This window comes from Cuculus canorus, chromosome 9 (assembly GCF_017976375.1).
Source record: "Cuculus canorus isolate bCucCan1 chromosome 9, bCucCan1.pri, whole genome shotgun sequence".
NCBI classification, from domain to species: domain Eukaryota; kingdom Metazoa; phylum Chordata; class Aves; order Cuculiformes; family Cuculidae; genus Cuculus; species Cuculus canorus.
Window position 1 is genome coordinate 16,100,545 of NC_071409.1, and position 26,290 is coordinate 16,126,834.

At 45.5% G+C, this 26,290-nt stretch overlaps 1 protein-coding gene across 2 annotated transcripts in view; it reads right to left on the reverse strand.

Moving 5' to 3' along the window:
- Positions 1–3,329: 3,329 nt before the first annotated feature.
- SENP5 (SUMO specific peptidase 5) overlaps positions 3,330–26,290 on the reverse strand; it is a 36,818-nt gene continuing 13,857 nt past the window's right edge. The window contains exon 9 of one of the 2 annotated variants that reach the window (XM_009559266.2): positions 3,330–26,265. In XM_009559266.2, coding sequence (XP_009557561.2) covers positions 26,155–26,265 — 111 coding nt within the window. In that variant the 3' untranslated portion in view covers positions 3,330–26,154. Of the gene's footprint in view, positions 26,284–26,290 lie in introns of both variants that reach the window. The other variant, XM_054074170.1, reaches the window with a different exon arrangement.

The window sequence follows — 26,290 nt, forward strand, 5'->3', positions numbered from 1 at the left end:
CCCACCTCAAACCACAAAGGAGCAATAATGGTATCACATGATACCTCGGTTACCAGGAGGAGCCCTAGGCACAAACTGCTGATGGATGAAGCCGAGCCAGGGGCCAGGGCAGCCCCAGCAGAGGGTGAGATGCACTCCCAGGCCCTGGGACCTCTTGCAGCAACTTACTGGAACCAGTTCCTGCAATATCCTGGAGCACTTGCAGGTTTGGGGAGGCACCATGCTTACAGGGAGTAATACTCATGGGTCTTGGAAACACATGGCAGTGGCAGCAGGATGCTTTTCTGCTCTTCCCAGCCACAAATGAGGAGGGGAACTGAATGGAGAACACTTCTTGTTCCAAAGAGAGTAAAATGAGATTATTATTTCTTTGCCTCATTCTGCACATAAACTTAACACTTCCTTTGAGGCAGTCCTCGAGGACTTCCCAGACCCTGACTTCATCAAAAAGGAGAAAATTTAAAAAACTAAGCTGTTCCACCAGAGTCGGTCTCCTGAAGCTTATAAACACGACTGAGGTTAGAGAGGGGCAGGAGAGACGAGGAAACATGGGCCTGATCCTGGAAAGGGCAGTGGGCAGAGAAACCAACTGGTGCTGCTGGAGGGGGTTGGGGCAGGCACAGAAACAAGCAAATTCCCTGCAAGCCAGGCCTGCCTGCAGGAAGAAGGATCATCCAAACCCTTTAGAGAGGGAGACCGCAGCCCTGTGGGCAAGGGGCTACCTCTCTGCAGGCATCATCCAAACCCCTCCTTGCCCCTGGTGCCTTATAAAAATCTTCTAAGCAACACACAAGCACAGCAGCAGCAGCAGGAGAGCTGGCGGCTGGAAACCTTGGCTGTTTCAGTCTTGGGGTTTGTTTTGAGATTTTGTGGGGGTCCTAACGGATCTACTCTCCCAAGTTTCACCTTGGTTACAAACCTGCATAGGTCGGTCCTTTAGCTTTATTTACTGTTTGACAGGTTTTTTTCTCCTGCCTTGTCTAACAGCTTTGTCCCCTCACTGAGAGGCACCCCTGCTCTCTGCCTGACGCTCCCTGGCAGCACGGGGCCCTGCCTGTGCTCCCCACTGCCGTCACTGGTGCTCACTGCCACCTTGGACAAACATCTTCAACTGATCCGATGGCTCTGCAGCACCTCGCCATATTCCCCAGATGAAATTCCCCCATACCTTGTCAAGTTTCTGCACCAGTGGCCCTGCTGCAGTTTAATTAAGGCAAAGAATATCCTTGCTGTAGAGCAGCAGATTTCCCTAAGGCCTCATCAACTGAAAAACTTCTGTATGTCCATTCCTCCTCTTCTGGCAGTGCAGCTTTCCCCGGCTGCCCAGGGGGAATGAGTGAACTCTAGATTCAAGGTTCCTCTGAGGGTACCTGTGTGGGATGCCCCTACACCCACGAAAGCAAAAGCGCTCAAGTGCATATGCTCATCAAAATGAGACCAGTCTTGTCCTGGGAAATGATGCCGTTGGTCCAAACCCTGGCTTTGCTTTAGGCTCAGTGTATCAAAATTTAGATCTCGTCTTGTATCTGCACTGGGGCTGCCAATGGCTCTGTGGCTATTGCACAGACCAGAGTTTGTGTTGGTTCTCAAAAAAATATGCAGAGCTAGTGATGGCTTTGCAGCTGGAACAGCAGCCAGAATACCCAATTACTAGTTTTTTCTCCCCATTGAGCTTGACAACAACATTTGTGAAAAATTAAGAGAGAGCAATGCTCTTCTCTGCTTACAGGAGAAACGAGAGCTTATCTGCCATAGGCTTCCAGATGTCATTTTATATTTTCTATAAAAATTTATAGGGAGCCCAGCTGGCCCTAGAGACACAGCTTGAGGAGCAAACAGCGAACTGCCACTTGGCAGAGGCAGTGGTGCAGCACGAGCTGGTGGTGCTGCAGCCTGGGCAACGGCACGCTGCCTTTCCCCAGCTGGGAGTTCACAGACAAAGTGATGCCAGCACCGGCCGAAGCCTCTGCCCTGTGCTGGGCCGAAGAGGGCTCAGCTGTCCGTTGGGCTGGCAGCAGGAAGGCAGTATTTTGTGAGCAGAATGGGCTTCAGTGAGCTGTGGGGAGGGAGCTTTTCCTGCTCACCAGCTTTCCACACTCCTCACTGCTGCTGGATCCAGTACTCCTGTGGCAATCCCTGGCATTGCAAACCATGTAGGAGTGGAGAGGGTAGTCGGATTGGCCCCATCTCTGACTTTGTTTTGCATTTTCAGGAACATAAATTGCCATGGTTACCAAAGCCTGGGCTCCTCATTAGCAACATTTGCTCTCAATGTCAGATTAACGAAGTTGTTCCTTCATAGCACTGGTAAGTGCTGCTGCCGTTCCAGCCACGCTGGTGCCTGTCACTAGCACAGGCAGTCACTTCACCTGCAACCTGCCATGGGAAGGGAAACCAGCCAGAGGGACTTGGCACCGCTGTGGGAAGGCGGCAGTGGGAACACGCAGCCTGCTTTTCCAGAGCTTGTTCTGCTGCATTTCCCCCAGACTCCAATTATATCCACTCATATCATGCAGGTGCCTTGCACCCCCTCACTGAGCTGCAAGAACATATCAGCTTTCATTATCCCTAACACACGTTACCGGCAGTAGTGTCTTTGAAAGTATAAAGCACATCCGCTGTTCGCATCATCACTTGGCGATGACTACGTAACATCAATGCTACGGCTAACGTGCCTTTTTGACCCTATCTTTCTCTCCAAAGAGGAGCTATTTAAAGCATCATATTGAACCATTTCATCTGTCCATAGAAGAACTTTGAGTGCTTCTGATATCTTACAGTGCTTGCTGGTGCCAGCTATGAAAACGCTATCCATGCGCTCTTGTCGGCAAGGAGGGAATGACTGCAGGGATCACCACTCCCTGCCAGGCAAAGGAGAGCTCCGATGGACGGCGTGCCTGGGAGCATGCTGCTCAGCTCAGCAGCCCTGGGATGATAACTGAGGAAAGAAACGTCATCTCATGACAGAAACTCTGGACCCAACCAAATGTCCTGAATGACATCAGCATGTACATCGTTACCCTGGTGATGTAATGTCATCAGGCTAATCCCCAATGTCACGTAATCTGTCACTGGAACAACACTGAAAGAAATCAAACCTGGACCAAACCCACGTCATTTACCCAGACCTACCTAATCCCAGAGAAGCAAGTTAATAACACACATCAGCTCAGTATCTGCTAGTCTTTTATTAAACTCACATAACTTCTATATTATTTTCATTGTTGCCGACTCAGGTTGCCCTGCTTCAGAGCCAGCAAGGACGCACTCACAAGAGATGTTTCGTGAACAAACCTCAGGCTAAAACTTATTTGCTCTCCCTGTCTGATGAATTCTTATGAGTAATGAAAACATTTGTTTAAAAAAAATAAGACAAAGATAGGTCAGATCAAAGTATTTTGTGCACAGAAAGGGCTGAGAACAATAGACCAAATGATTTATAACAGGTCATTTGAGTGGCTCTTCCAGTGCGCTGCTCCTCCTGGCATCCAACGACTCCCTGGTGCTCACCGGAGCCCTTCCCATCAGCACCTGGCATGGCATCCGCATGAGCGCTTACCCGTATCTTTACTGTCGCGCTGTGGATGAACAGCCCTTTTCTCACCCAGCTGCGGCTTAATAAGCTTCTCCAGTGAGCAGAGATTTGTAAACAGTGGTATCAGTTATTCTGTCTGACCTGCAGTACAAAATTGTTTTCCTGCTCCTGAAGGAAATCTTCAGAGCAGAGCTGGGGATACGCAAACACAGCCCCACATAGACCATAAATAAATATATATATGTGCACGCACTCTTTTATTTTGCATGCCTGAAAGCTAGAAATAATGTCTGATGCTCAGAAGAAAGGAAATATTTAGTTAAGAGAAAAAGACAGAGCTGTAAGAAGGCAAGACATACACTATATATTTATTTTTTATGGTGTAAATGGAAAGCCCGCGCTTTCAGCTTCACTGAATTATTTTACAGCATATCTCTGGCAGAAATCGAAAAAATCTGCTTGCATCCGGCCCCTCAATTATTGCACCTCGCTCTTCGGTGTGCCAAAATGACATCTTAAGAAGTGGCAGAAAGATTTGCCTCCGCGTTCTCCCTTGCACGCAGGAAAGCTGCTCCGACGCACTCAGAGGTGTTGGGAGATTTTGTAGCTTAGGTCAAAGGATGTTAATAAAGCACTTGAGTCTCCATATGGTATTTTGGCACTAAAATGTCAGCTGCTTTTCAGACACTGTACTTTAATCATTTCAGACAGGCCTCTTTTAAATGGTTTGTTTAGTTTGCTTAGAGAATAATATTTGTTATTTGGTTTTCAGAATGACTAATAAATGAACTGTCTTTGCTTGGGGAGAATAATGCCACTTAAGCAAAACCTAGTACCGCAGTTCAGAGCTATTTAATAAGAAATACCTGTCAGTGTCAGAATACATTTACTGTGCATTAGCTTTGAAGAATTGCAGAATTAGTTTTCCCCTTGCTAAGTTTACTTTATGTAAAATGTAACACATGAACTGTGAATATGTGGACAGCAAACAGACTGTATCAATGAATTCAGTCTCCCCCGGAAAATGCTGACAGTGGCAAGAGAAACACCTCCTAACAGACACAACTGACACCATCAAAAGCAAAACGCGTGACAGCTGCCAAGGAGCCGCAGCCTCCTGCTTCCCTCTCCTTGTTTAAAAAACAACATCCAATCCAAAATAACACGTTGTAGTCTATTTATCCTCTTGTTTAATCCGCTGGGAAAGCATCAGCATAATTAAACACTTTTAACCTTTTGGTTTTAACTTGCAATGAGGCGGCAGCAAAAAGAAAAACGTGCTGCATGGGAGCTTGAGCCTTGCATCGCTGCTGAACCTCCTGCGGCAGCACCCTGGCACGGCCACCCTCTGCCCAGCGAGGCTCCTGCGGAGCATCCCCATCCCCAGCGCCACTGCGGCACCAGCCCGCTGTAACGAACCAGTGTCCGGCACTGCCACTCTCCAGCAGCCCCTCATCCTTCAGCTCGGATCTGGAGCTGCAAATGGAGAGGTTTTGTTCAACCGCGCCACAGCCACACCTTTTCCATTATTCATGCAACTCAGTGCTTCTTTTCACGACCCAGGTACTGCCTTGGACTCTCCAGCCATCTGGGGCAGCTAGTTGGGAGCCTGACAGTAGGTTGTGTGAAGCAGCAAGTTATTTACTTAGAAACTGTCTCTGTGGCATCTTGACCATCTGGAAAGAATATGGAAATGAGACTTTTAGCAAGATGGAGCTTCTCAGTTGATAAATTAACCAGGCATCTCCAGAAGTAGGCACAGCTGATAAAAGCATGCATTTCTAAGCATTACCCAGCTCGCGTACGTGTATATAGATGTGAGCGAATGCAATTTCCCATCTTGCCCAGACAGCTGGGGACCTAAGTCACACTCCTGCAAAGGTGCCTGCGTTTCTAGGCACACAAAGCCCAACTTCCAGCCATAAAACGAACGTGCAATGAAACGAGGGGCCAGGCAAAGCTGAGTTACAAAGACACGACACCAAAGCCCTGCTTATACAACCAAATCTGCCCCTTGGGGACCGAGTCTGGTCCCACAGGAAGAGCAAGGCTGTGAGCTTTCTCCTGGGTGGCCAGGGAGGTCACAGGCAGCAGGAGCTCCTCCCACATGGCATGGAAGGTGAGGTGCAAGTGTGCACCCCAGCATGGGGCACTTACCCACTCCCCAATGCTACAGCAAGAGCCCAGTGCAGTGGGATAATAACGCATGCAGCCTGGCACACAAGCAGGAACCTTTCAGCTCTGATGCCAGCTCTTACTAATCAAAATGTCACGCTAGGCTGGAGTGGATATGGGTTCCTTGAGCGTGAGTCATATCATTTGCTGATTGCCAGGAGAGTTCCCAGGAACTGGGGGCAGCAGGACAGAAATTACAGCCGTCCTCTGAGCACTGTAATTTGTGCCAGAGCTAGACGGCTCTCTGAACCACCCCAAGACAGGACAATTAAGGCTGGCTTCAAGCCAGATGCAGGTTGCTGGGATCGAGCATGGAGCCCCAAATTAAGCACTGGAGAATGGAGCCAGGAGACACTACAGAACAAGTTTGTGAAATAGCAAAGTCCCTGAAACGGCCATCCTGCCTTTCAAATGCAAATGCCATCTCAAGGAAAGCGTTTTGTTCTGCAACTCTCTGAGTGCTGATTTTTAATCGTCTGAGCAGAGAAAATACATCCAGGCATATGAACATGGAGAAAAGCCTGCGAGGCCTGGCTCAGAGCAGGTCAATGCTACAGGGAAATACACTCCCACCAGCTGAGTCAATCCAAGGGCATTCATTTGGTAAAACACTGCTTTGTGTGTGCAGAGGATTGGTGTTCAATTGCACGCCCTGCCATGCTGTACCCATGTATAGTTACCTTCTGCTAACACAGCCCTCCGTCTTGCTAACAAACTGTAAGACTTCCCCAAAGCAGCTGGTGTCTCTGGTACCTGTTTTCCTTTCAACATCATGTATGAAAAGCCATATACAACAGCAGCCAGCTCCTTCATTGCCCACTTTCCTAGCATCCCAACAAGACTTTTTGCCTGATATAAAGTTGAACTGATACCCAGCAATCCAATTATAAACTGAACTTTATATACTTGCAGCACCAAGAAGGGATCTAGAAAAAGCAATAGCATACCTTGCCAGGCCTGTGATAACCTCCTCCAAGGGGTGGTAAGGGTGCTGCTAAATTCCCAAATAATATTCTAGTTTCCTAAAATCTCCCTTCATCTCATGGGTTCAGCATCACTCAGATGTCCTTCCATCCCAGGACAGCACCTTCCTCCCATCACCTGCATTTTTTTAAATGGGAGCTATGGCGGAGATGGACATTGTATCCGACAGCACCCGCGTCAGCCCATGCACCCAATGTGGGCATCAGGCAGAGGGATGCCACCAGTCCCTGGAGCCCAAGAAGATAAGATCCAACACAAGCTTCAGGAACACCCTGAGGGTGCAGCAGCCTTGGTGGACTACTAAGCAGGGAGTAGTACCGCAGGGTGACAAAACCAAACTTACTTGTATGGAGCAGGGCATTCTTCAGGTGAAATCTTGTGGTGTCCGAGCCCTGCTTGTGGTCAAAAGATGAGTGGTTTCCTCACTTAAGGCTCAGTGTGGTCTGAAGGTCTCCTTCATACTGGCACTGGTGATTCTTGTGTACCAATAAACAGCACAAGACCAGCAGCCAAGCGTCTGTCCCCTGAGCTTGTGGTGCAGCTATAGCAGTCCATTGAGATTTTTAACACTTCCCTCTAAATAATTTATATTTTGCCTCTACGCACAGGAACACATTGAGCTCAAATATGCCCAGATGGTTCTGGGAAACCCATGAGACTTCAGAGTGGGATTTACTGGCCATAGTACTATGTAAACATGTATGTATTTTAAAGACTGTCATTCTGTTTTATTAATTGACTGACAAAAGCGATGCATTGAAGTGAAACTAAAATCTGGGAAATTGTCAGATGATCTTGGATATCTGCAGTGTAGTGGGGCTTAAAGTTGGAGCTGGCAGAGGCTCACCCCTCTGGCTACCAAGCCTAGCGCTCTCCATGTGGGCTTGTCCTCAAACTCGGAGCCCACAGCAGCAGCTAAGCGATACAGGGGGAAAAAAACCTCTGCAGCAGGAAATTACTCAAGATGTTCCATCCCAGGTCCTGTGCTGTGTCCTCTTACTGAACAATGACTCAGGCAGTGTGAGATTTTGCCACTGCTGGAGCTTCACCTACTGATTAAAGTCAGCGGCACCTCATCCACTGAAGAACTCCAGCTCCCTCTAGACCTACCACTGCCATGAGCTTTTTGGGGAGACAGAAAGGTCTGAGACGAGACCCTCTCTTCTTTCATCCTTGGATCACAAGGCTGCAGTGCTCACTTTTTGAGTAGCAAGAGCTTTTTTTCTTTTTTAAGCACTCCTTAAGTTTAACTCCCAAGGCATATGGAAACTCTGTAAAGACAGGAATTAACCTGGGTTTCTAGAAAGAGAGCAGTGTCTAATTTTTTTAAGCAGCAGTTCAGAGGCAAAGATGATCTTCACAATATTTTGACTACCAGTTTTGAGAAAAACATTTTTTCTTTGACATTAGCCTAATTAAAGGATCACAAAAATAATTAAAATGCAAAATGAAATGCAATGCTGTGCATCAGATTGAATGAAACATTCTAGCATGCTTTAAAATGAAATCAGAGATGGTTTTCATTTTGATTACGTAAAACCCCCTCTCCTTCCCCGAGCTCTGGAAAACACTGATCCAAATAAAATCCTTCCCTTCCAAATCTGCCCATACCAGCTTGCAGAAGGAAAGGACTCTCCCTGCCCTGAAACGTCAGGGACTGGAGACTTGGATCCACTTCACACTCAACCCTCAGCTCTCACCAAAGACACTTAGGCTGGATGATATTGGAAAGTGCTCCTACTTGGTGGTGGCAGCTCGTTTAAAATTAGCAGCACCCCTAATTGGGAAGGGGGAAGGCGCTGCCCTGCAGAAATGCCACCGCTGGCCCCCAGCGCAGCGCGGGCAGCTCAGTGCCACTCCCAATAGCCATCACTGTCCGAGGCGGGTTCGCGGCCACGGCTGAACTCTCCGCCTGTTTAAATGTAGCAAGTCCCAAAATGTCAGGAGTTTCGAAGGCAGCCGTGAAACGGTGGTGCGAGGAAGGCAGGGCTGGGTGCTGGCCCACAAACAGCCGCCAGTTGTGGGCTGAGACCCTCTGAGGCACCAGTGAGACTCCTGAGCCTCCACTGCCTCTGCTGTGGCTTTGCCCTCCCCGGCAGCGCTGCTGACCCAGTCGCCTGTAGCTCTTGGCACCAGAAAACACATTTTCCTCTGAGACCAAAAATTTCACTTCACTGTAAACATCAAGAGAATGGCTTGTGATTAAGCAGTTGGGATTTTACAGCATCCTGAGGATGTAAAGCACTATTTAAGCGATAACTATTTTTACTGTTGTTATTTATTAAGTGAGGCTGGTCGGTGCGGGGTCCAGCCCTCTCCACATGGCAGGTGTTCCTGGTGTGAAATGCTGGTGTAATGCTGGCGAGTCCCAGGCGAACACCAGAAAAACAGGTGGCCATGGGCCTTCTGATCCTTCATGGGCTCCCAAAGGCAGGAATCATGAGGGAGACACATTTCAGCCCTAGGAAGGTTGCTTTAACCCAGACCCTTAGAGGTGATCAGATTGCTAAATCCATGGAGGAAATCAGGCCCTGCATCTGCAAAGCAAAGGTAATGCTGCTGGTTTTAAGCTCACTCTTCAAGCGGTGCATCCCTACAGAATGGGGTAAGGCACCATCAGGCACTACTTTTGAGATAAATGCTCTGTTTTTCAACTCCCACCCTATGATCTGGCCAAATGCAGGCAGCTCTGCTCATCCCATAGGGATGTCAGCAGGACCACAACCCCCAGCTCCCAGCGCCTGTGCCGGGGCTCACAGCTGCAGCAGGTTTGGGTTTTATGGTTCCTCACTGGCCACCCCACGTCACTGCCAGACATTACCTCCTTGGGGAGGCTGGCAGGCAGCATCCCAGCGGGGCAGCTGCCAGAGGGGGCTCCGCATGGAGGGATCGAGGGGCTGGCGCAGGTATTGTCTTCCCTGTGGCCAGCTGGGATGCAAAGTGGCCACAGCACTTCTGAAACCTTATTTGTACACAAAATAACACTTTGCAGTATCGCTCATGCTTTGCTGCAGTGCTTGAGGTCATTAAACCTGGAGGAGCCCAGACGCCCCTCCGCCAGGCACCATGCCACCAAGAAACCTGTGCAGACACGGATAGCCCAGCATTGCAGCAGAGCCCTGTCCCTCACCACAGCCACGCATCCTCCTCCCCAAACAGGATGCTCTCTGGGATGTGCTGCAAAAGCCAGAGGATGAGCTTAGCCAAAACAATATCCCAGGCAGTTTCCAAAGGGTTAAGGGGACGCACACACCACATTCTCCCTGCTGTCCTTCTGATCTCCTCCTCACAAAAGTCAAACAAAGAGGCTCTCCTAAGCGAACAAAACTCCACATACGTCTGCCTGCCACCATGGCATTAGGAGAAGAGGGGGAAGAGATCCTAGCTCTCCGCTCACATTTGAACATATGAAAACAAACAAAAAAATTGTGAAAAGCTAAAGCCATCTGAAAGTGCCTCCCCCTCTCCCAAAAGAGTGATAAAGGCTTTTTGGCAGACCAAGGTGGTGTTTATTTTGGTTTGTGTTGTGTTGCTGCTCTGACCCCCTCAGCTGTTAGATGGCAAACCTGACAGCCGGATTGTTTTTACTGGACTGTGCTGAAGTTTCTCGCTTTGCAAAAGAGATTTGGGAGCAGTTTACACCGATGACTTCGGAGGGCTCTGACCAAGGACCATCGCCATGTCCTGCACTGTGCCCCACGTCTCAGTCGGGACTGCAGCCGGAGCTCAGCTCACAGCTGGTTTAAATCATCACTTTCTTCCCATTTCACTGCACAAGGCAGCGCTTGAAGATTTTTCCTTTCTGTTCTGCTGAAATGTGACTCTAATTAGATGATAACAAGGCTCTGACATTTTCTAATCGTAATCCTATCCGTGCAAGGGGACGTTATTAAAACGATTAAAATTATTGATAAAGGAGAGGAAGGATGCTCGGTCAGAGAACTCGGTATTTGGCCCATGGCACAAGAGGGGGAGGACAGGTCTGTGTCTGTCCCCTGGGATAAAGCCACCCCTCTCCCCAAGGATGTGCCACTCTCTAAACACTTGCCTTAGTAATACAATACCTACCATCAAGCTGTAGCCTCCCAGCATGACTAGGACTTAAATGAAAAGCGGTTTCAGTGACAAAAGGTGGGCCCAGCCTTCAGGTAGAACAAATGAAGTGCAGCTTCATCAGAACTCAAGCTGCTCAGGAGATAGCTGGACCCAGCGTTTTTCCACACCTGTATGTGCTCATGTAGGAGCTCCAGTGCAAGCATTACCACTTCAAACGACTGTGGCTTTTAGATCCTCTTTTTGGAAGGTTTTTGCTCCAGGAAAGACAGGGATTAGCATGTAGGGACAAACAATTGGGTTCTTATCTGCTCAGGTGAAATTAAAGGGAACCATGCCCCCATTCACAAGATGAGCTCACCTGGAGTACTGAGCTCTGGAGCCCTCAGCACAAGAAAGACATGGACCTGTTGGAAATGATCAGAGGGGTGGAACACCTCTCCTGTGAAGAAAGGCAGAGAGAGTTGGGGTTGTTCAGCCTGGAAAAGAGAAGGCTCGAAGGAGACCTTGTTGCAGCCTTTCAGTACTTAAAAGGGGGCTTATAAGAAAGATGGGGACAAACCTTTTGCAGGGCCTGTTGCAGTACGGCAAGGGGTAATGGTTTTAAACTAAAAGAGGGTAGATTCAGACTATATATAAGGAAGAATTTTTTTTGCAGTGAGGGTGGTGAAACACTGGAACAGGTTTCCCAGAGAGGTAGTAGATACCCCATCCCTAGAAACATTCTGGGCCAGGCTGGATGGGGCTCTGAGAATCTGATACGGTTGAAGCTGTCCCTGTTCATTGCAAGGGGTTGGACTAGATAACCTTTTGAAGGGCCCTTCCAACCCAAACCACTCAATGATTTTATCTGTAGGCAAGAGACAGAAACGGAGATGGAAAAGTCCCAAGGGCTAAAATCTCCACAAATTAATGGTGATCGGGGCAAGGTTTTACCTTTACTGCCTTCAAAATCCTCCAAGGCAATGCAGCAGTTACATATTCTCTGATCCAGGGGACAGACGTGATATCCTATACCCCCTGCCCCAAATCTGCTGTTGGCCCCACACACCCAACAGTGTGCCATGCGAGGGATGTCCCAGTCATCCTGGCTGGAGCCTACCTTGTAGTTCCCAAGCACTGGGACCAGACCCACCATCACTGGTCTCTGCAGCCCCAAACTGCACTGTTTCTGTGGGATGCCGTTGTTTTGTCTGCAGGATCCTTCTCTTTGCGGGGCTCCATGCCCAGCTCCACATCAGCCCCGCTTGGCACAGAGGCAGGCAGCTCTGAGCCAGTTTTCTGCTCCGGAAACCTTGGGAATCTCCCTTGGTGTTTCCCAGAATAGCCCCAAGGCTCCTCTAATTTCCTACAGCTGCTGCACACCAGCAGCAGCAGCTCCGGAGCATCCCCGACCCAGCCCTTGGAGGTGGCAGGGGCATGCGTAGCACAGCACTGTGGCACAGCCCCAGGAACCAGGGGATTCCTCATCCCTGGGGAAGCCCCTACAGCCGCAGAGAACAAGGCTTATTTTATCACACCGAAACAAAGCAATACAAATCGAAAGGGGTCATAGAAATGCAGGCACTGAAGCCTGTTAGCCAAGACACTGAGGGACAGCTTGTAGGGTCCAACACCAGCCCTCCGTGCTCCCCAAGGGCTGGGAAGATGCACAGCAGTACCTGTCTCGATTCCAACACATCCCTGTAGTTCACATGTTCTCAGGGATAAAACAGAGCGGGAATTTCCCCAGCAGTTGGTGACTGCCAAGTGACTGCTGGCAACTTTCACAGCCCTGCTCAGTGTGGCTGCCTCCACCTGAGGGGCACAGGTTCCCCAGGAGCCCGCTGCCGAGACAGACCCCTGGGGGCTGGTACAGTCAGCAGTACCCAAGTACAGGGCGTTTGAGATGCCTCTCCCCAGCATGCGGGGTCAAACTGCCAATACACAGAGGACTGGAGACACCAGTGAGTTGCAGCGCTTTCTCAAAGAAGAGAAAAGTCCTCTAGAGCCAGCAAACCATTTGCAGAGTACAATTTATTCATCCAATTTACACCTTATTTCTCTTCACAAGCAGATCATAGTCTCCATGAAATTGCTCATTGCTAGAAATTATGCAGCAAATATTTCAGGATACGTATCTCCAGCAAATTGCCTGCTGACAGTGCTATTTCCCTATTCACGGTCGGAAATCTGAGCTGTTTTGATAGGACATACAGCTTCCATAGCATGACTCGTTCCCCGTCATGGAGACACGATGTTTTCCTAGCCTGGCACCAACAGGCAGTGCTTCTTAGCTTATAAATAAAAAGCTCACAACAGAATCAACCTTACAGTGCAAATATTCATGATTATGAATTTGAAAATCACTTCCTATGAATAAGCCTGCACCGTTTGCACTAAAATATGCTGCTTCAGCATCATTCCTGCCAGTGTACATGTTTGCTAGAACAGCCACAGAGAGCAAACCCAAAAAGGTCAGCAAGGGAAAGGGAACAAATTTATGGAGAAATTCAAACATATGTTTGGTGCTGGTTTTTAAAAAAATATCTGCATCAAATACATAGATGGTGTCTCCATCACCCTTGGAGAGAGCACTCTGCAGAGCTTACTGTACAGGGACAGAGGTCTCAACCAATTGATAAACTGATTAATTTTTACACTACCAACTTTGATATTTTGAATGTTTTAATTTCTTTTTAAAATGCTAAAGATTTCTTTGAAAAAGATTTAGAATTCATATTGGAAACCCACAAAGGAGTTTTTAAGATTCTACCTTCTTATTTTAATAAAACATAGTTTAGATATTTTTTTTTTCTTGGAAATATCTTCATTAAATAGAAGAGGAACTAAAGGGCATGGTAATATAATTCACAGACGATACTAAATTAGGATATATTGTACATGGCAGTGCGGACCGAGAAATAATACAAAGGGCCCCAGAGAGATTGGAAACCTGGGTAGAAAATAAATGAGATTCAATTTGGAAAAATGCCGTCGATGCCTCTGGGGAAAATAATTTGAAACACGCGGAAACCTGGGAAGCAGGAATGGCTAATAGGGAGTTTAAAACAATAACAGAGAGAAAATTGGTCTGCAAAGCATTACAGACCCCCTCTAATGCCTGAGGGAGACAGCAAAGAGGTTCCTGTTGGCTGCTGCAACGCCTTGGGGATGGCCACCATGATGCTGATGGAGAGGCACAACAAGAACCGTGACCAAGAACAGGCTCATGACCACAGTTCTGGGCAGCACTGTGCCAAAACCATGCAGAGGTAACGGCGGAGGGGATCGGTAATTCAAGTGACTGGGGGAACAATCAGGGCTGGTAGCTCTATCTGTACCCAACCCTGAAAGGCTGGGGGATGAGGATGCTCTATGGGACCATGATGAAGGTAAGGGAGCAGCTGGACAAGAGACATGCATGCTAAATTTTCAGGGGATGGCTTAGCAGTAAGGAGCAAAAGCATAAAGAGCTTTTTCATAGCACAAAGCTCTGCAGACACATGCATTCCTGCATGCAACCATTTCCCTGCAGGAGATGGGCTGGGACACAGGCAGTCCCTAACTCAACTCAAGTGTTTCTGCTTCTCTTTGGTTTTCCTTCAAACCTATCGAAGTTTATCAGAAGCACAGAGCAAATGTGAACATCAAGGAAAAGGGAAAGAGGGGCCAGGAGTAGCCTAGTCCCCATAGGCCATACACTCAAGTTCCCATTGTCACTGAGAGAGGAGTTGGACCAAAGCTGGATGTTCACACCTCTGTCCAGACTCACAGCAGCTCCAGTCCTGCCAGCAGCGGATACCATCAGGTGCTCTTGAGTTATTAGCACAGAGAAGAAAAGCTGCCTCTAATTTTCCCCAGTCCTGGGGCTGGGACAGGATTGTCCCCCATTTCCCAGAAGGACTGACAACAGTACTAACACTATTCACTCAGCATCCTTGCTTTCTCAAGAACCCTTTCTCCCGGAGACACCTTGTCTGGCAACTAACTTGGATCCTGCTGATTAGGGCAGGAGTTTAGATGTATCACCTCGAAATCACCAAAAGCACAATTTCACACAACCCCAACAGAAATGTGCTCTACAGAAGAAATCCTTTGAACAGGCGATCTGATCCAAGCAAGGAATTGGCTTAATTTATCGCCAAATGCAAATACTGTGCTGAGCTGGACTTAAAACTTTTGGACATCCCCATGGGATGGATCACCACTTTGGTCAAGTCCCCTTATTCACAGAATCACAGAATGGTTGGGGTTGTATGAGATCTCTGGAGATCACCCCGTCCAATCCCCCTGCTAGATTCACCTACAGCACGTTGCACAGGAACGTGTCCAGGCGGGTTTTGAATATCTCCAGAGAAGGAGATTCCACAGCATCTCTGATTCCCCCTCCTCTCCACAAACATGTGCTTCCCCCATCTCTTGGGATCACAGTTTTGAGAAAATAAAGCGAGGAGGATTAAGCTTTCCTACCCCTTCCTGCTTCCCCACTCAGAGGGCTGTAAGAGAGGGGTCTGGCCCCCGCAGCATCTCCCACGCACAGAGGGCACAGCTGCAGCCTCACGCCTGCTGCCTTCCTACGGTTCAGCTACAGCAGCTATCAAACACGCGGGTACAACCTGGCCGTGCAATGTCTGAACCGCAATAGCCCCAACCCTCTCCCTCGGAGCTGCACCAGGTCAGCCTACTTGCAGGATGACATCTGATTTACTTCTTTTAAATTTCCTTTCTAAAGGGTTGCGTGCTATTTCTCCAGGGTACTCGAAGCTCTGCTCACCTGTCTTCTGTATTTCAAGAAACCATCTGAGCCTATATATCCCAGATGATAAACTCTACCTAGCAATTTTCCCCTTTTCATTAAAATTATTTACACCAGAGGAACTTAAACCAAAAATCGATTTCAGAAGAAACAAGGAGGAACAGACCAAGGACTCTTGCTTTTCACTGCTATTTTTTAGCTCTGAAAGGCATGCGCTACGTTTATGAACTTGAGCATCACAAATATATTTTAAAAGGTAACAGCACAAACACTTGTTACAGTATCCATCATTTTTTCTTGACCTTACAAAAAATAGAGCTTGTCAGGTAACAGCATTTTTGACATTTCGAAGTTGTTTTCTTTCACCTTTGGGACAGAAATAAAATCTTTAAGCATTTTGCTGACCGAGCTTTCAGAAGTGTGACTTTGGAGACACCTAACCAAACTCAATATTTATGTTTAGATAAGGCTGAAACTATACAAGACTTTCCACTGACTCTAAAAAATTCCAATTTTAATTCTAATCTAATAAAAGTTATTGTTTCCTCAGAGCATTTCAAATTAACTGGAATTGTTCTTTTCCCCCAGATGAAACCTCTGGCACCGAGGAGGGGCTGAGGACAGTTTTGATGGTCCTTCCCAGAACCATTTACAGGCTCTTGGAGACGTTCATCTCAATCAAAGGGAACTTGTTTACCCTTTTCCAGGACTATTGCTTTGCAGACACATCTCTGAAGCAGCTCATATCTAGCTCTCACAAGAGTGGTCCTTAGGAATGGAAGATGTGCACACACAGCTGGCTCTTGAAGTCCCTGGGAAACCTGAGGACTAGGTTTGAAAAGGCATTTTCCTGCTCACCAGGACTGCCACAACACACTGGCTCCCCAGTCAACCCTGAGTTTCAGCCAGTGAATGTTTAAACCTTCAGCTGAGGACAAGAGAGAAACAGGGATGTCTTGGGAACCATGCCATGTGTAGCACAACAGCAACCAACTCGCAGCCTTCATTGGATTCCCATGGGTCATCGACAATCAAGTTTAAAAAAATAAGGCTGACTTCAATTTGAGTCAAATATTCACATAATTTTTAAAGATAATCTATTTCTAAAGTCAAATGCAACACCACACACCAAGGCAAAAACTGAGGTGTAATCTATTACCTAAATAAATAAAGACATGCTGCCTTTGCCCCTCTGTCATCATGGTTTCAGGGATGTGGGATTTTTAACAGGTTACAAAACCAGAAAGCAGCATCCCTAACTTTAAAATATAGCTAACGCTTCGGCTACTTAAGTGCATTGTGTCCCGCACTAGAACATCATGTCAGTCTTTAGACTGGAATAAAGGATGGATTTATATACTTCACTGTAAATATTTACAGATTTTGTCATTCAGAAAACCCATCTCCTAATGCCACCAGATTCCAGTCCAGCTACTGTAGGGCAAGGTGATGTTCACCCAGCCCAGCTCAGAGGGAACTGGGAAGCCAGCAAAAGTTTCCATTCTTGCTCACCCAACAAATTTGAGTCTGCTGGGGAAGGATGCGTCCTACAAGTTCTAGAAACTCAGAGGAAAAACAGCCACTTCAAGCATTTAAAAAAGCCATAGGTACTAAACCAGCAAATGTAAGACCTTGATCTCTGATACCTGTCTTCTGGAAATCCTCTCATTGGCTACAGTGGCCCTGGACACCTGATGAGAAGTGTTATCATGCTGTTGTGACTAGAATCTGTCACATTCATTACCTTTTACCCAATCACTTAGAAATACAAAACACAGTTTGACAAGCTTCATTTCTGTATTTAACCAGTTTTAAAAGCATATCGCCTGTTTTAATCATATACTGTTCTTCATCCAAGTGCAGTTCAACAAAATTCAAGTTAAAAAGCATCTAAAGGTTAAGCCTGCTTTTCTAAAAGTGAAAAAAGTAAGGTTTTGAATGCAGAAATTGTACTATGTAATTGTTTAAATGAGCATTCCTTTACCATATCATCCTCCCTAGTAAGAAGTAGTGCCATACTTAATGCAAAGAGCTATATTTGGTTACAAATCATGTTTTAGCAATTACACTACACAGCAAGAATGAACAACTCTGTAGTTTTTAATAAAATGCACATGAGAAACAGGATCTTCAATTTACATTTATTTTTATCTTGCTCGTTCATGAAAGGTCATGTTCAAAAACTTGTCTTGTCTTTTCATCACAGCAAGGCCCAGTGTGGCTCCAGCATCAGGTGAGGCACAACTGTCCTGCCCCCCTCAGAACTGAGCTGCATCACCAGTCTAAACTCAGATGTTATGCTTTGGTTTGCAAAGTGAAGAGAGCATCAATATTGCAAGCTGAGAAATACTCTTGAACTCCAGGGTGAAAGATTACTTACATAAGGGCTGGGAAGCGGCACTAGCGCCTTCCTCAGCATGTAGAGCCCTGCTCTCAGCCACACTTTGCATCTGTCGCCTCCAGTGGGTTTGGCAGTTCTCAGCCTGGCAGGTTCCTACAACTTCACACACCCCGGGCCCAGCACCTACAAAGGCAAGAGCTACACCTTACACAGACCTTACTGTCTTCCTTCTTGATTTGTCCCAGGGACAGATCAAGTATTCCTGGTACTAAAATCAACCTGTAAAGCCAAAACTCCTCTTCTCATTTTAAAGCCTACCAAAGGCTCCAATTAATTGCCATCGGCAGCAAACAAGCATCTTAAATCCACTACATTTCAGCCCATAATTGGCTGATCTGATCATTAAAGCTAAGAGGAGGCGTAGGAGGAGGGAGGGATGGTAAAAGGCAGGGAAGGGCAGAACAATGTAAAATAACAGGGCTACCTGTCAAAGCACCCAGGTAATGGACAGTAGCTCATCACTGTCCAGAGCACCTTGCTCTCCTACTGTCTCCATGGTTGGTCAGATGTCAGAAAGGATCCCTACGTCAACACAACTAGCTCCCACGCTAAGACAGGCAAGACTTCACCAGCCGCACTCCAGCTACCTCATGCAGCAAGTACATTACTTTAGCATTTTTTAGTAAAGTTGATAAACCAAGTCAACAACTTGAAGAGGATAATGACTTGGATGAATTTGGGACCATGGCGTTGGCTGCCAACAGCAAGGTCAGTGTGTGCAGTATTTTCCCAATGGGGTCTTTGAAGTCTTCCAAGCCAAAGCCATCCCTAGACCCAGAACTTCACCACCTGAGATCAGGATACTGCTCCAGATCTGTCAACCAGAGAAATCCAGCCAGCATAGTCTTTGGAATAAGAAGGACACAAGGGTAACACCATCACTGTGCAATTCACTTTCTGTCCACCTCGTGGATTAGCATAATTAATGAAGTATTTAAAGTATTTAAAAGCTTATAGACTAGGAAGCAATGCCACCTAGTGAACAGGACGGCATGTGACAGACAGCGGACACCTCTGAAGGTTGGTACCAGGGTGGGGTGTAGATACAGCAAGTTCCCAGTGCTGCCAAGGAGCTCAGCAGCCAAGCTGAGCAGTGCATGGATATGGCATCGGTGCAAGGACTAACCAGGTATCCCACCATCTGTCCCACTAGTCTCTCTAGATACACAAATGCAAGTTCAAAGACATTTTAACCGATGAATAATTTAAAGAAAAATGCATTTTCAGTAGGCTTTGAATTTAAATTTTCCTTCAACAAGACCTTTTAAAGCTGGAAAATATACAGCTCAAAAATGACAGATGGCTTTAAAATTAGAGATCAAATTATATGGGAATTTATAAAGGTATTACAGAGAAAAAGCAGCACTGAATGTTACTAAATTTAGGATAAAGCCTGAGCAGACACTAGCAATTAAATAAAAATTCAAAAAAATTCATGGCCCAGAGGCTGCCACAGTGTTTGGCAGTGGCTGACAGCCACAGCACAGCCCCCACTGCCTAACACAGGGCAATCGGTTCCCATTCCTGCTCTGAACCATTTTCCATTAAGAGATCCAAATTGTGAGCTAGTCAGACTCTCCACACAAGATATTCGATGCAGCAGTTTTTTGGAGTTCTGTTTTTCTTCCCCCTAAACGAATTCCTGGTTTTGTTCAGTTATTTGCAAAACCATGTCAAGTTATAAGCATATGACCACAAATCAGACAGAAGTTGCTACTGATGTGGTTTCTCCCCCCCCACCAGCAGAATTTGCCATGGTAATGCAGAGTTATAAAAATAACAGTATGATCTATAGTAGGGCAGCAGTTTGATCAGACTCAAGACTTCTGGTATGCAAGACTTCTCTACCAAAAAATGTTCCAGCCAATTTGTAAAATTGATGGGACTCCAGAGTAATCGTGCTGGAGCCAAACACTTACACGTTTGATACAGAGGGATTTTCAGTGGATTTGATGGCGGATGGAGTGGGGGAGGGCGTTTGGTTTAACATACACATTCTTTTTGCAAGTGTGGTGCAGACTTTGATGAGAAATGTGTGAGAAGACAACAACCAACGTGGCAGGCGACACGCAACCAGAAGATATCATGGCTTGGTCAAACCATGAGCAGGGAGCTGGAGAGTGTAGCAACACATGAGTTCTGATGGTCCTTGCGTGACATCTGGTGGTCAAAAAGTACCCCGGGATGAACCATCCAACTCAGGCTGCACCCAGGGTATCCCCAGAGCCACAGAAGGCCAGGAGCTACAGCCCTGCCAAGAACTTCACCAGTACCCAACCGTTCAGCTTCTAAAGCATGTTCTGGTAAAATGATCAAATAGAGATTTGAGGAACTGAAACTCTCCAGTCCCTGTTTGCTAAACAGCATCGATTCTCCCTAAGTAAATCCAGTCCCTTCTGAAGACTGGACATCCTGTCTGGGGACAATCAAATGTCTACAAAAATCCTAAGTGGACAGAAGGCATTGCATTTCATTAGCCTCAAGTTTTTCGGCATCTTTTAGCTATATTTTTGTTCTAAAGGAAAAAAACATTCATCTGAAGTGTGATTCACCAGAGGACAAACCACAAAATTCTGCCAAAAATTAAGCCCTGAAGTCTCTTTCTGCCCATTAATAGCAGCATGTAAAGATTGCTGCCTTGTACTAATTGCGTGAGAAAGAGAAGCATTTCAGTATGCAAAACTGAAAGCAGATCTCCAAAGACAAGTTTCCTGAATTAGAAGGCAATGTACTTATTGAAGATACACCTTAAAACTTCTCAGTACCTCAGATTTCTTTAAAAACAAAAAAACCCTCAACCTGAAACCCCAAAGAAGCCAGGAACTGAAAGGTGAGCTGGAACTGACTTAATCTGTAAGAGCCTTGGGGCAGCCCTGGCGTTTGCAGTGGAGCAGCAGCACGCTTGTCTGCTTTTCAATAGGCTGGAGCTGTCAGATGCTGAGGATAAATTGTCAAGCTACGATTGTCCTAAACAAACGTGATGTTCAGCTGAATGTTGCAGAGGGAGTTTCTTCCTTTGCTGCAGTTGCTGCCTGCATTAGGTTCATCTGAAATGCACAGGCCTGAAGTGAGACATAGCGTCCCTATGTGCACAGCAGAGCAATCGTCCCTGCAGCAAGCATCTCTTCCCCACATTTCTCTCCCACTCACCCAAAGGTTTCCATAAACAAGATGGCTCCTTGTCTGTATCACGATCATGTACCATAAACATGACCTGACCCACATTATCCAGTTAAATACATCTTATTTAAAGCTCAGTTTCTCCCTTGCTCTTCCTCCCACAACGCATTTATCGCGAGGCAGTGCAAACAGACTCCCCAATGGATTTTTGATCCCTTCTCTTCTCGGCCACTTCCCAAAGTGGCTCATAAAGAGCCCCAGGTAACCTAAGGTCTGCAGCCTCCAGGAAGTGCCACACTAGGGGAGATGAGTTACCAGCAAAGCTGAAATCAAGCACCAGGATTAAGAATAAAAACTCATCAGAATTTCAAGCAGGAGCAGGAGCTGCTTTGCACATGTCTGCTTACTTGTGCTAAGAGACAACAAACTAGTTGATTTCTCAAGATATTTCACTCGGTTTGCAACGGTTTTTAGCTCTATAGTTTGTAATAATACATGCTCTGAAAACGAAATTCAATCCCCAGATCCTTCTAGTCGGTTACTCATAAAATCCATTAAGTTCAGACACAAGCAAACCAGACTCATCTCTTTCCCTCCCAATGCCTATTACATATAAATAGTAATTATTGTTCCTGGCAAGGCTCTAGTGTCTCTTAAGATTCTGTACTTTAACAATCTGATTTCTTAGCACTTTCCACTGAAGAATATATTTAACAAGCATACAAGTTTCCTCCTCCATGATAGAATTTTTAAATTATGAATGTAATAAAGACAATGATGTTGCCAGTCTCATGATTAATAGTTTAAAGAGACATTCGCTAAGCCTTCATTCCTCCCATTACCACAAATTTACAAGCAGTATACAGCTTTGTACAATTCAGCAAAGACAAGATTTAACTCTATACAGAGCTAAAACAACAAGCACTACAAGAAGAGCATTAATTTAGTTTGATCTGGAAAAGCAATTTAAGTTCTACCTGTTCTGTTGACAGATCTGTGTTTTTTAAATGCCACCTTACTAGAGTGTCTAATGCAACATTTCCACCCTTATTTATGCATTAGGTGACATCTCCAATCTTGTATGTTGTCACTGCTCAAACCACAGTAAGTAATTTCACTGCAGTGCTATGAACAGAGAGCATCATTAGCGTACAGTTCAGAGTTATTGAACTAATCAGCTGGCGAGGTTTCTCCTAATAACACAGATCCCCAAACAAGCTGCTACAAACACTCCCTCAACCATCACATCAGTCACTTTTAAAATTAAAATGAAACCAAACCACTAAAAGAAAATAGCATTTATGGTAAAACTCAATTTTATAACTTCACAGGAATATGGGCTTCATTTGATGCAAGAACACACCCACAAAACACAGTGGTTGCTCAGTGGAGTTAAGTCTGTGTCACTTCCCAAGTTTTAAATATTCAAATAGACTTGTATAAATGCTGCAGTAGATAACGCCAATCAAAACCCTGAGAAAGTAAAGACAGGTTAAGCATTATGCTAGAGATTGAACACAAGCAAGCAATTCTTTCCAAACCTGTCTGGCTCAGCAATCAGTGCAAGGAAAACATTCAAAATATCACCTTTGCACGCAAGAGGGCCAGGTAAGAACGGATCAACAGCATATTTTATAGCACAAAGGTCCAGTCTCCATTTTGCAACTGTCTAACGGATCAGCAAAAGGTATCTCTCTACTTACCTTGCAGGATCAAGGCCACATTTTGCATTTTTTTTATATATATCAGCTGCACAGTAATTTTAAACTATAGATTAAAGCAAATAAAATGGAAACTAGTAATTTATTTCCCATTAAGTTTAAGGTTTATTACAACTCAGGTAGCTTAAATTTGTCGCGCATGAGATGGAGACTTCTCCAGTTCTGGGACTATTTGTATAAATCAGCACAGCGAGACAATCTCTTTGGAACAAGTCGTGAAATTTAAGCATCAGCCAAACCAGTTCAGAGTGATTTATGAAATTCTGAAGATCACATTAATGGAATTGCTAACAGCCATAACTACATCCACATAAATGTGCCTCTCATAATAAAAACATTCTACATAGTTCTGAATGTTTTAAGAACTGGTAAAATGACTACAGATTATGGAGTCCATCTCCTTTAAGGCATCAAAGACATTCTCAAGGAGGAGTTAATTAGTCCAGTTTCACAGGATACACCATTACAGAGTCTGAGATTCTGACTGCCTGTGATTAATTTTAACCCTGCACCAACATACTTTGCTTACATTAGCTCTGTTTTCAATTTCCTCTCCTTTTTTTTTTTTTTTTTTCAGAGGCCTCTCACTGGTGTGTTCACAGCTGGAGATTCAAGTGCAGCTCCTCTGGGCTGACCCAAAACCAACTGGAACACTTGTCGGCAAACCTCTAGATGACAAGAAAGCACATAAGAAGTACTTTCCAACATGTATCTCTCCCCGCCCTGCTCCCCAGTTCACAAGGCAGCAGATTCAAATGCAAGCCTCCCTCCCCTTAATCAAATGGTCTGGTACACACATGCAGTCATTTCAAAGCATCCATGTTCCCATTAAATTCACAGGAATACTCTGCTTTTACCGATGCCACTGATAAAGGGATCATGATTAAAAACTCCTCACAACCTCTCATATAGAGGAAGATGGATTCCTACCAACTGGTAGTAGGCACCAAGTTTCAGGAAAGGACTGTGTGTTGTCTGATGCTCTAGCACATTCCCATGCAATGAAAACTATCAACAAGGCAACTTCCACAAAAAAATAAAAAAAAGGGTCCTTGTGGGAGGCACTGAGTATTCCAGGCTGGTACACTGTCAAACCATGCCTTTTAACATTCTTTACCAAATAGCTCAAGTTTTGAAAATAAAGGCAACTTGTTTATGCAAGTATTGCTTTTCTGCATTTCACATCCTTTCTGCAGGGAGTCTTGCCTGGGGATATAGCTTCACTTGCATATACCCAAAGTTGGCACTGCTTTCAAGTCTCTTTCTGGCCACCCAATTCTCCCTCTTTGTTCATGCTGGTATACACTTTCAGTGACAAGTCACACTAGGGTGAGAACTCCTCTCTCCTCTGGGTTAAAAGCAGCCTTTCGGCTGGGTTAGTTTTAGCCTGGATCAGTTCAGCTGATCCCACCACATTGCAGTATAAGCATTTGGACCGTTTGTGAGATAGCAATGCAGAGAGAAGAATGGCAACACTGGCTTACATGTTCTACTCTAGCACATGAGGAACTACATCCCAAGCTTCAATTTGCATGGAAGTCACCCTCCACTGCTCATAGTCACTTGCTCCCGAAGGTACTGCTGTTCATATCAGTAATACTGCAGGGAAACACAAAGAAACTATGTGCTGTGGGGTGCTCTGCCCCATACGACAGGCAAATGTATTATTGGCCAGTCTGGGTCTTAAGGTTCTTTCTGATTCAGTAACTTCCTTGTTTAAATTATCTAACCAAGTGCTTAATGCCTTCCTTATCATTCTAAATTAAGCCAGTCCTTACCAGCTGCCAGCAAGGGGAAATGGAAACACACAAGGATACCGCAAGACGTCCTTCTCCAGCCCAACACAGCACGCACACGTTTCCATCTCACAGCCTGACTGCGCTTGGCACTCCCTCACTTCTCCCTGCTCCCTCCCATAATCTAGGAGGGATTTGCACCTGGCTTAGCTCAAGCCTGAATTAATTTGCAAGACAGAGAACTTAAAGTGGTTTTCCTCCATCAGAAGTCAGGGCTATGGACAGACACAAGGTGAAGCTGTGCAACAGATGATGTTTAGCACTGAAAATAGTTTTCCTCTGGGCTCACTCCTTAATTTGACTGAAAAAGACAGCAAAGTTATTTGCTGATGTAGCAATCCTACATAACAGTCTCTTCAAACAAAAGCAGCTCTCTTTAGCAAGAAGCACGTCACAATTTACAGATCAGGCTGAACCCCCAAAAGTCTCAAGATCCACTGCCCTCATGTATCCCTGTTCAGTGCAGCAACCCAGCAAAGTCCAGTGGTGGACTCTCAGCTTCCTGCCCCTCTGGAGGGGAATGACATGACATTGCTGGGTTTGTAAAACACCCACCACGAGTACTATTATTCCCAACCAAACCTGTCTGTGCCACTGAATGCAAATAAAAGTAGGAATGTTTGAGACAATCAAACAGCAGATGCAGCAGAGATGAATTAATTTATATTTGAACAAAGGCAAAAGCCAACGGGAGGTCAAATATGACAAGCTTGAAGACAGAGTTTAAAGACAGAGCTGAAGGGAGAGTCACTGAAATGGTACATTTCATTGCATGTTGTGGAACTGAAAAATAAGTCAAAGCCATCTGATATTTAAACAATTACAGCCAAGGAGTTTATCTTAGTATCTAAGCTGTGACTCTTCAGGGCCAGCTTTATAATTCCCCTCAATACACATCATGGAGACTTCTGCAGCACACAGGAACATACCATCAATCTGACTGACCGAACACCTTTGTACTTTTTATCACACAGACAAGTGCCGAAGCTTTATTTGTGCAAAGGCTGCTTTTTATCTATAGGGACAGGGTGATAATGACAGCTGGATAAATGTTAACAGACCAAACTTTAATAGCAACTTGAACTATTAAAAAAGGGGGTCTCCACAATTTAAATCCGTTGATGAATTTAGCCGCTGTAAAAAGTGGTAATTCAGTATTATACAGCTACAACAGGGACAATGGAACTATCAAATAGGCTCTAGCTGTTCTTTTTATGGCATTGATTTTTTTTTTGATACATTCAAAGCATTATTGCATCAGAAAACATATCATGCATCTTTATGTTTCCAGAAAAATTCATCTGTATTTGTAATTTCTAGCTACATCTCAAAGGTGCACCAAATCTACAGTTTTATGGGTTTAGTGCATGCTTTGCCTATATGCATGCTGAGATAATAAATATTAAATACAGGAAAAACATAAGAGAACCAAACTGACATTAGGAATATTTTATGGCAGCTGTTATTTTCTGCCAGTCAAAGAGCTTGTCAAAAAATTGAGGTAACAACAGTGGCCACACCACTCAGCTGAGAATCGCTCAAAATTCACGGAAGTTTTCAGAAATTCAAGTACACAAACACCAGCTGCAACTTGTCAGAAATGCCAGAGAAATTAGGTTGGCTGCATTTTATTAGTCTATTAGCTGGCGCTCACACAGCTCCTTGTAAATCCTTTTTCTCACTCGGGGCATATCTTCTTGGGAGAACTGAAAAGGCTGGTCTAAGGCGAGGCACTTGCAGTACTGAGGAAAAGGAAAAGGCTTGATT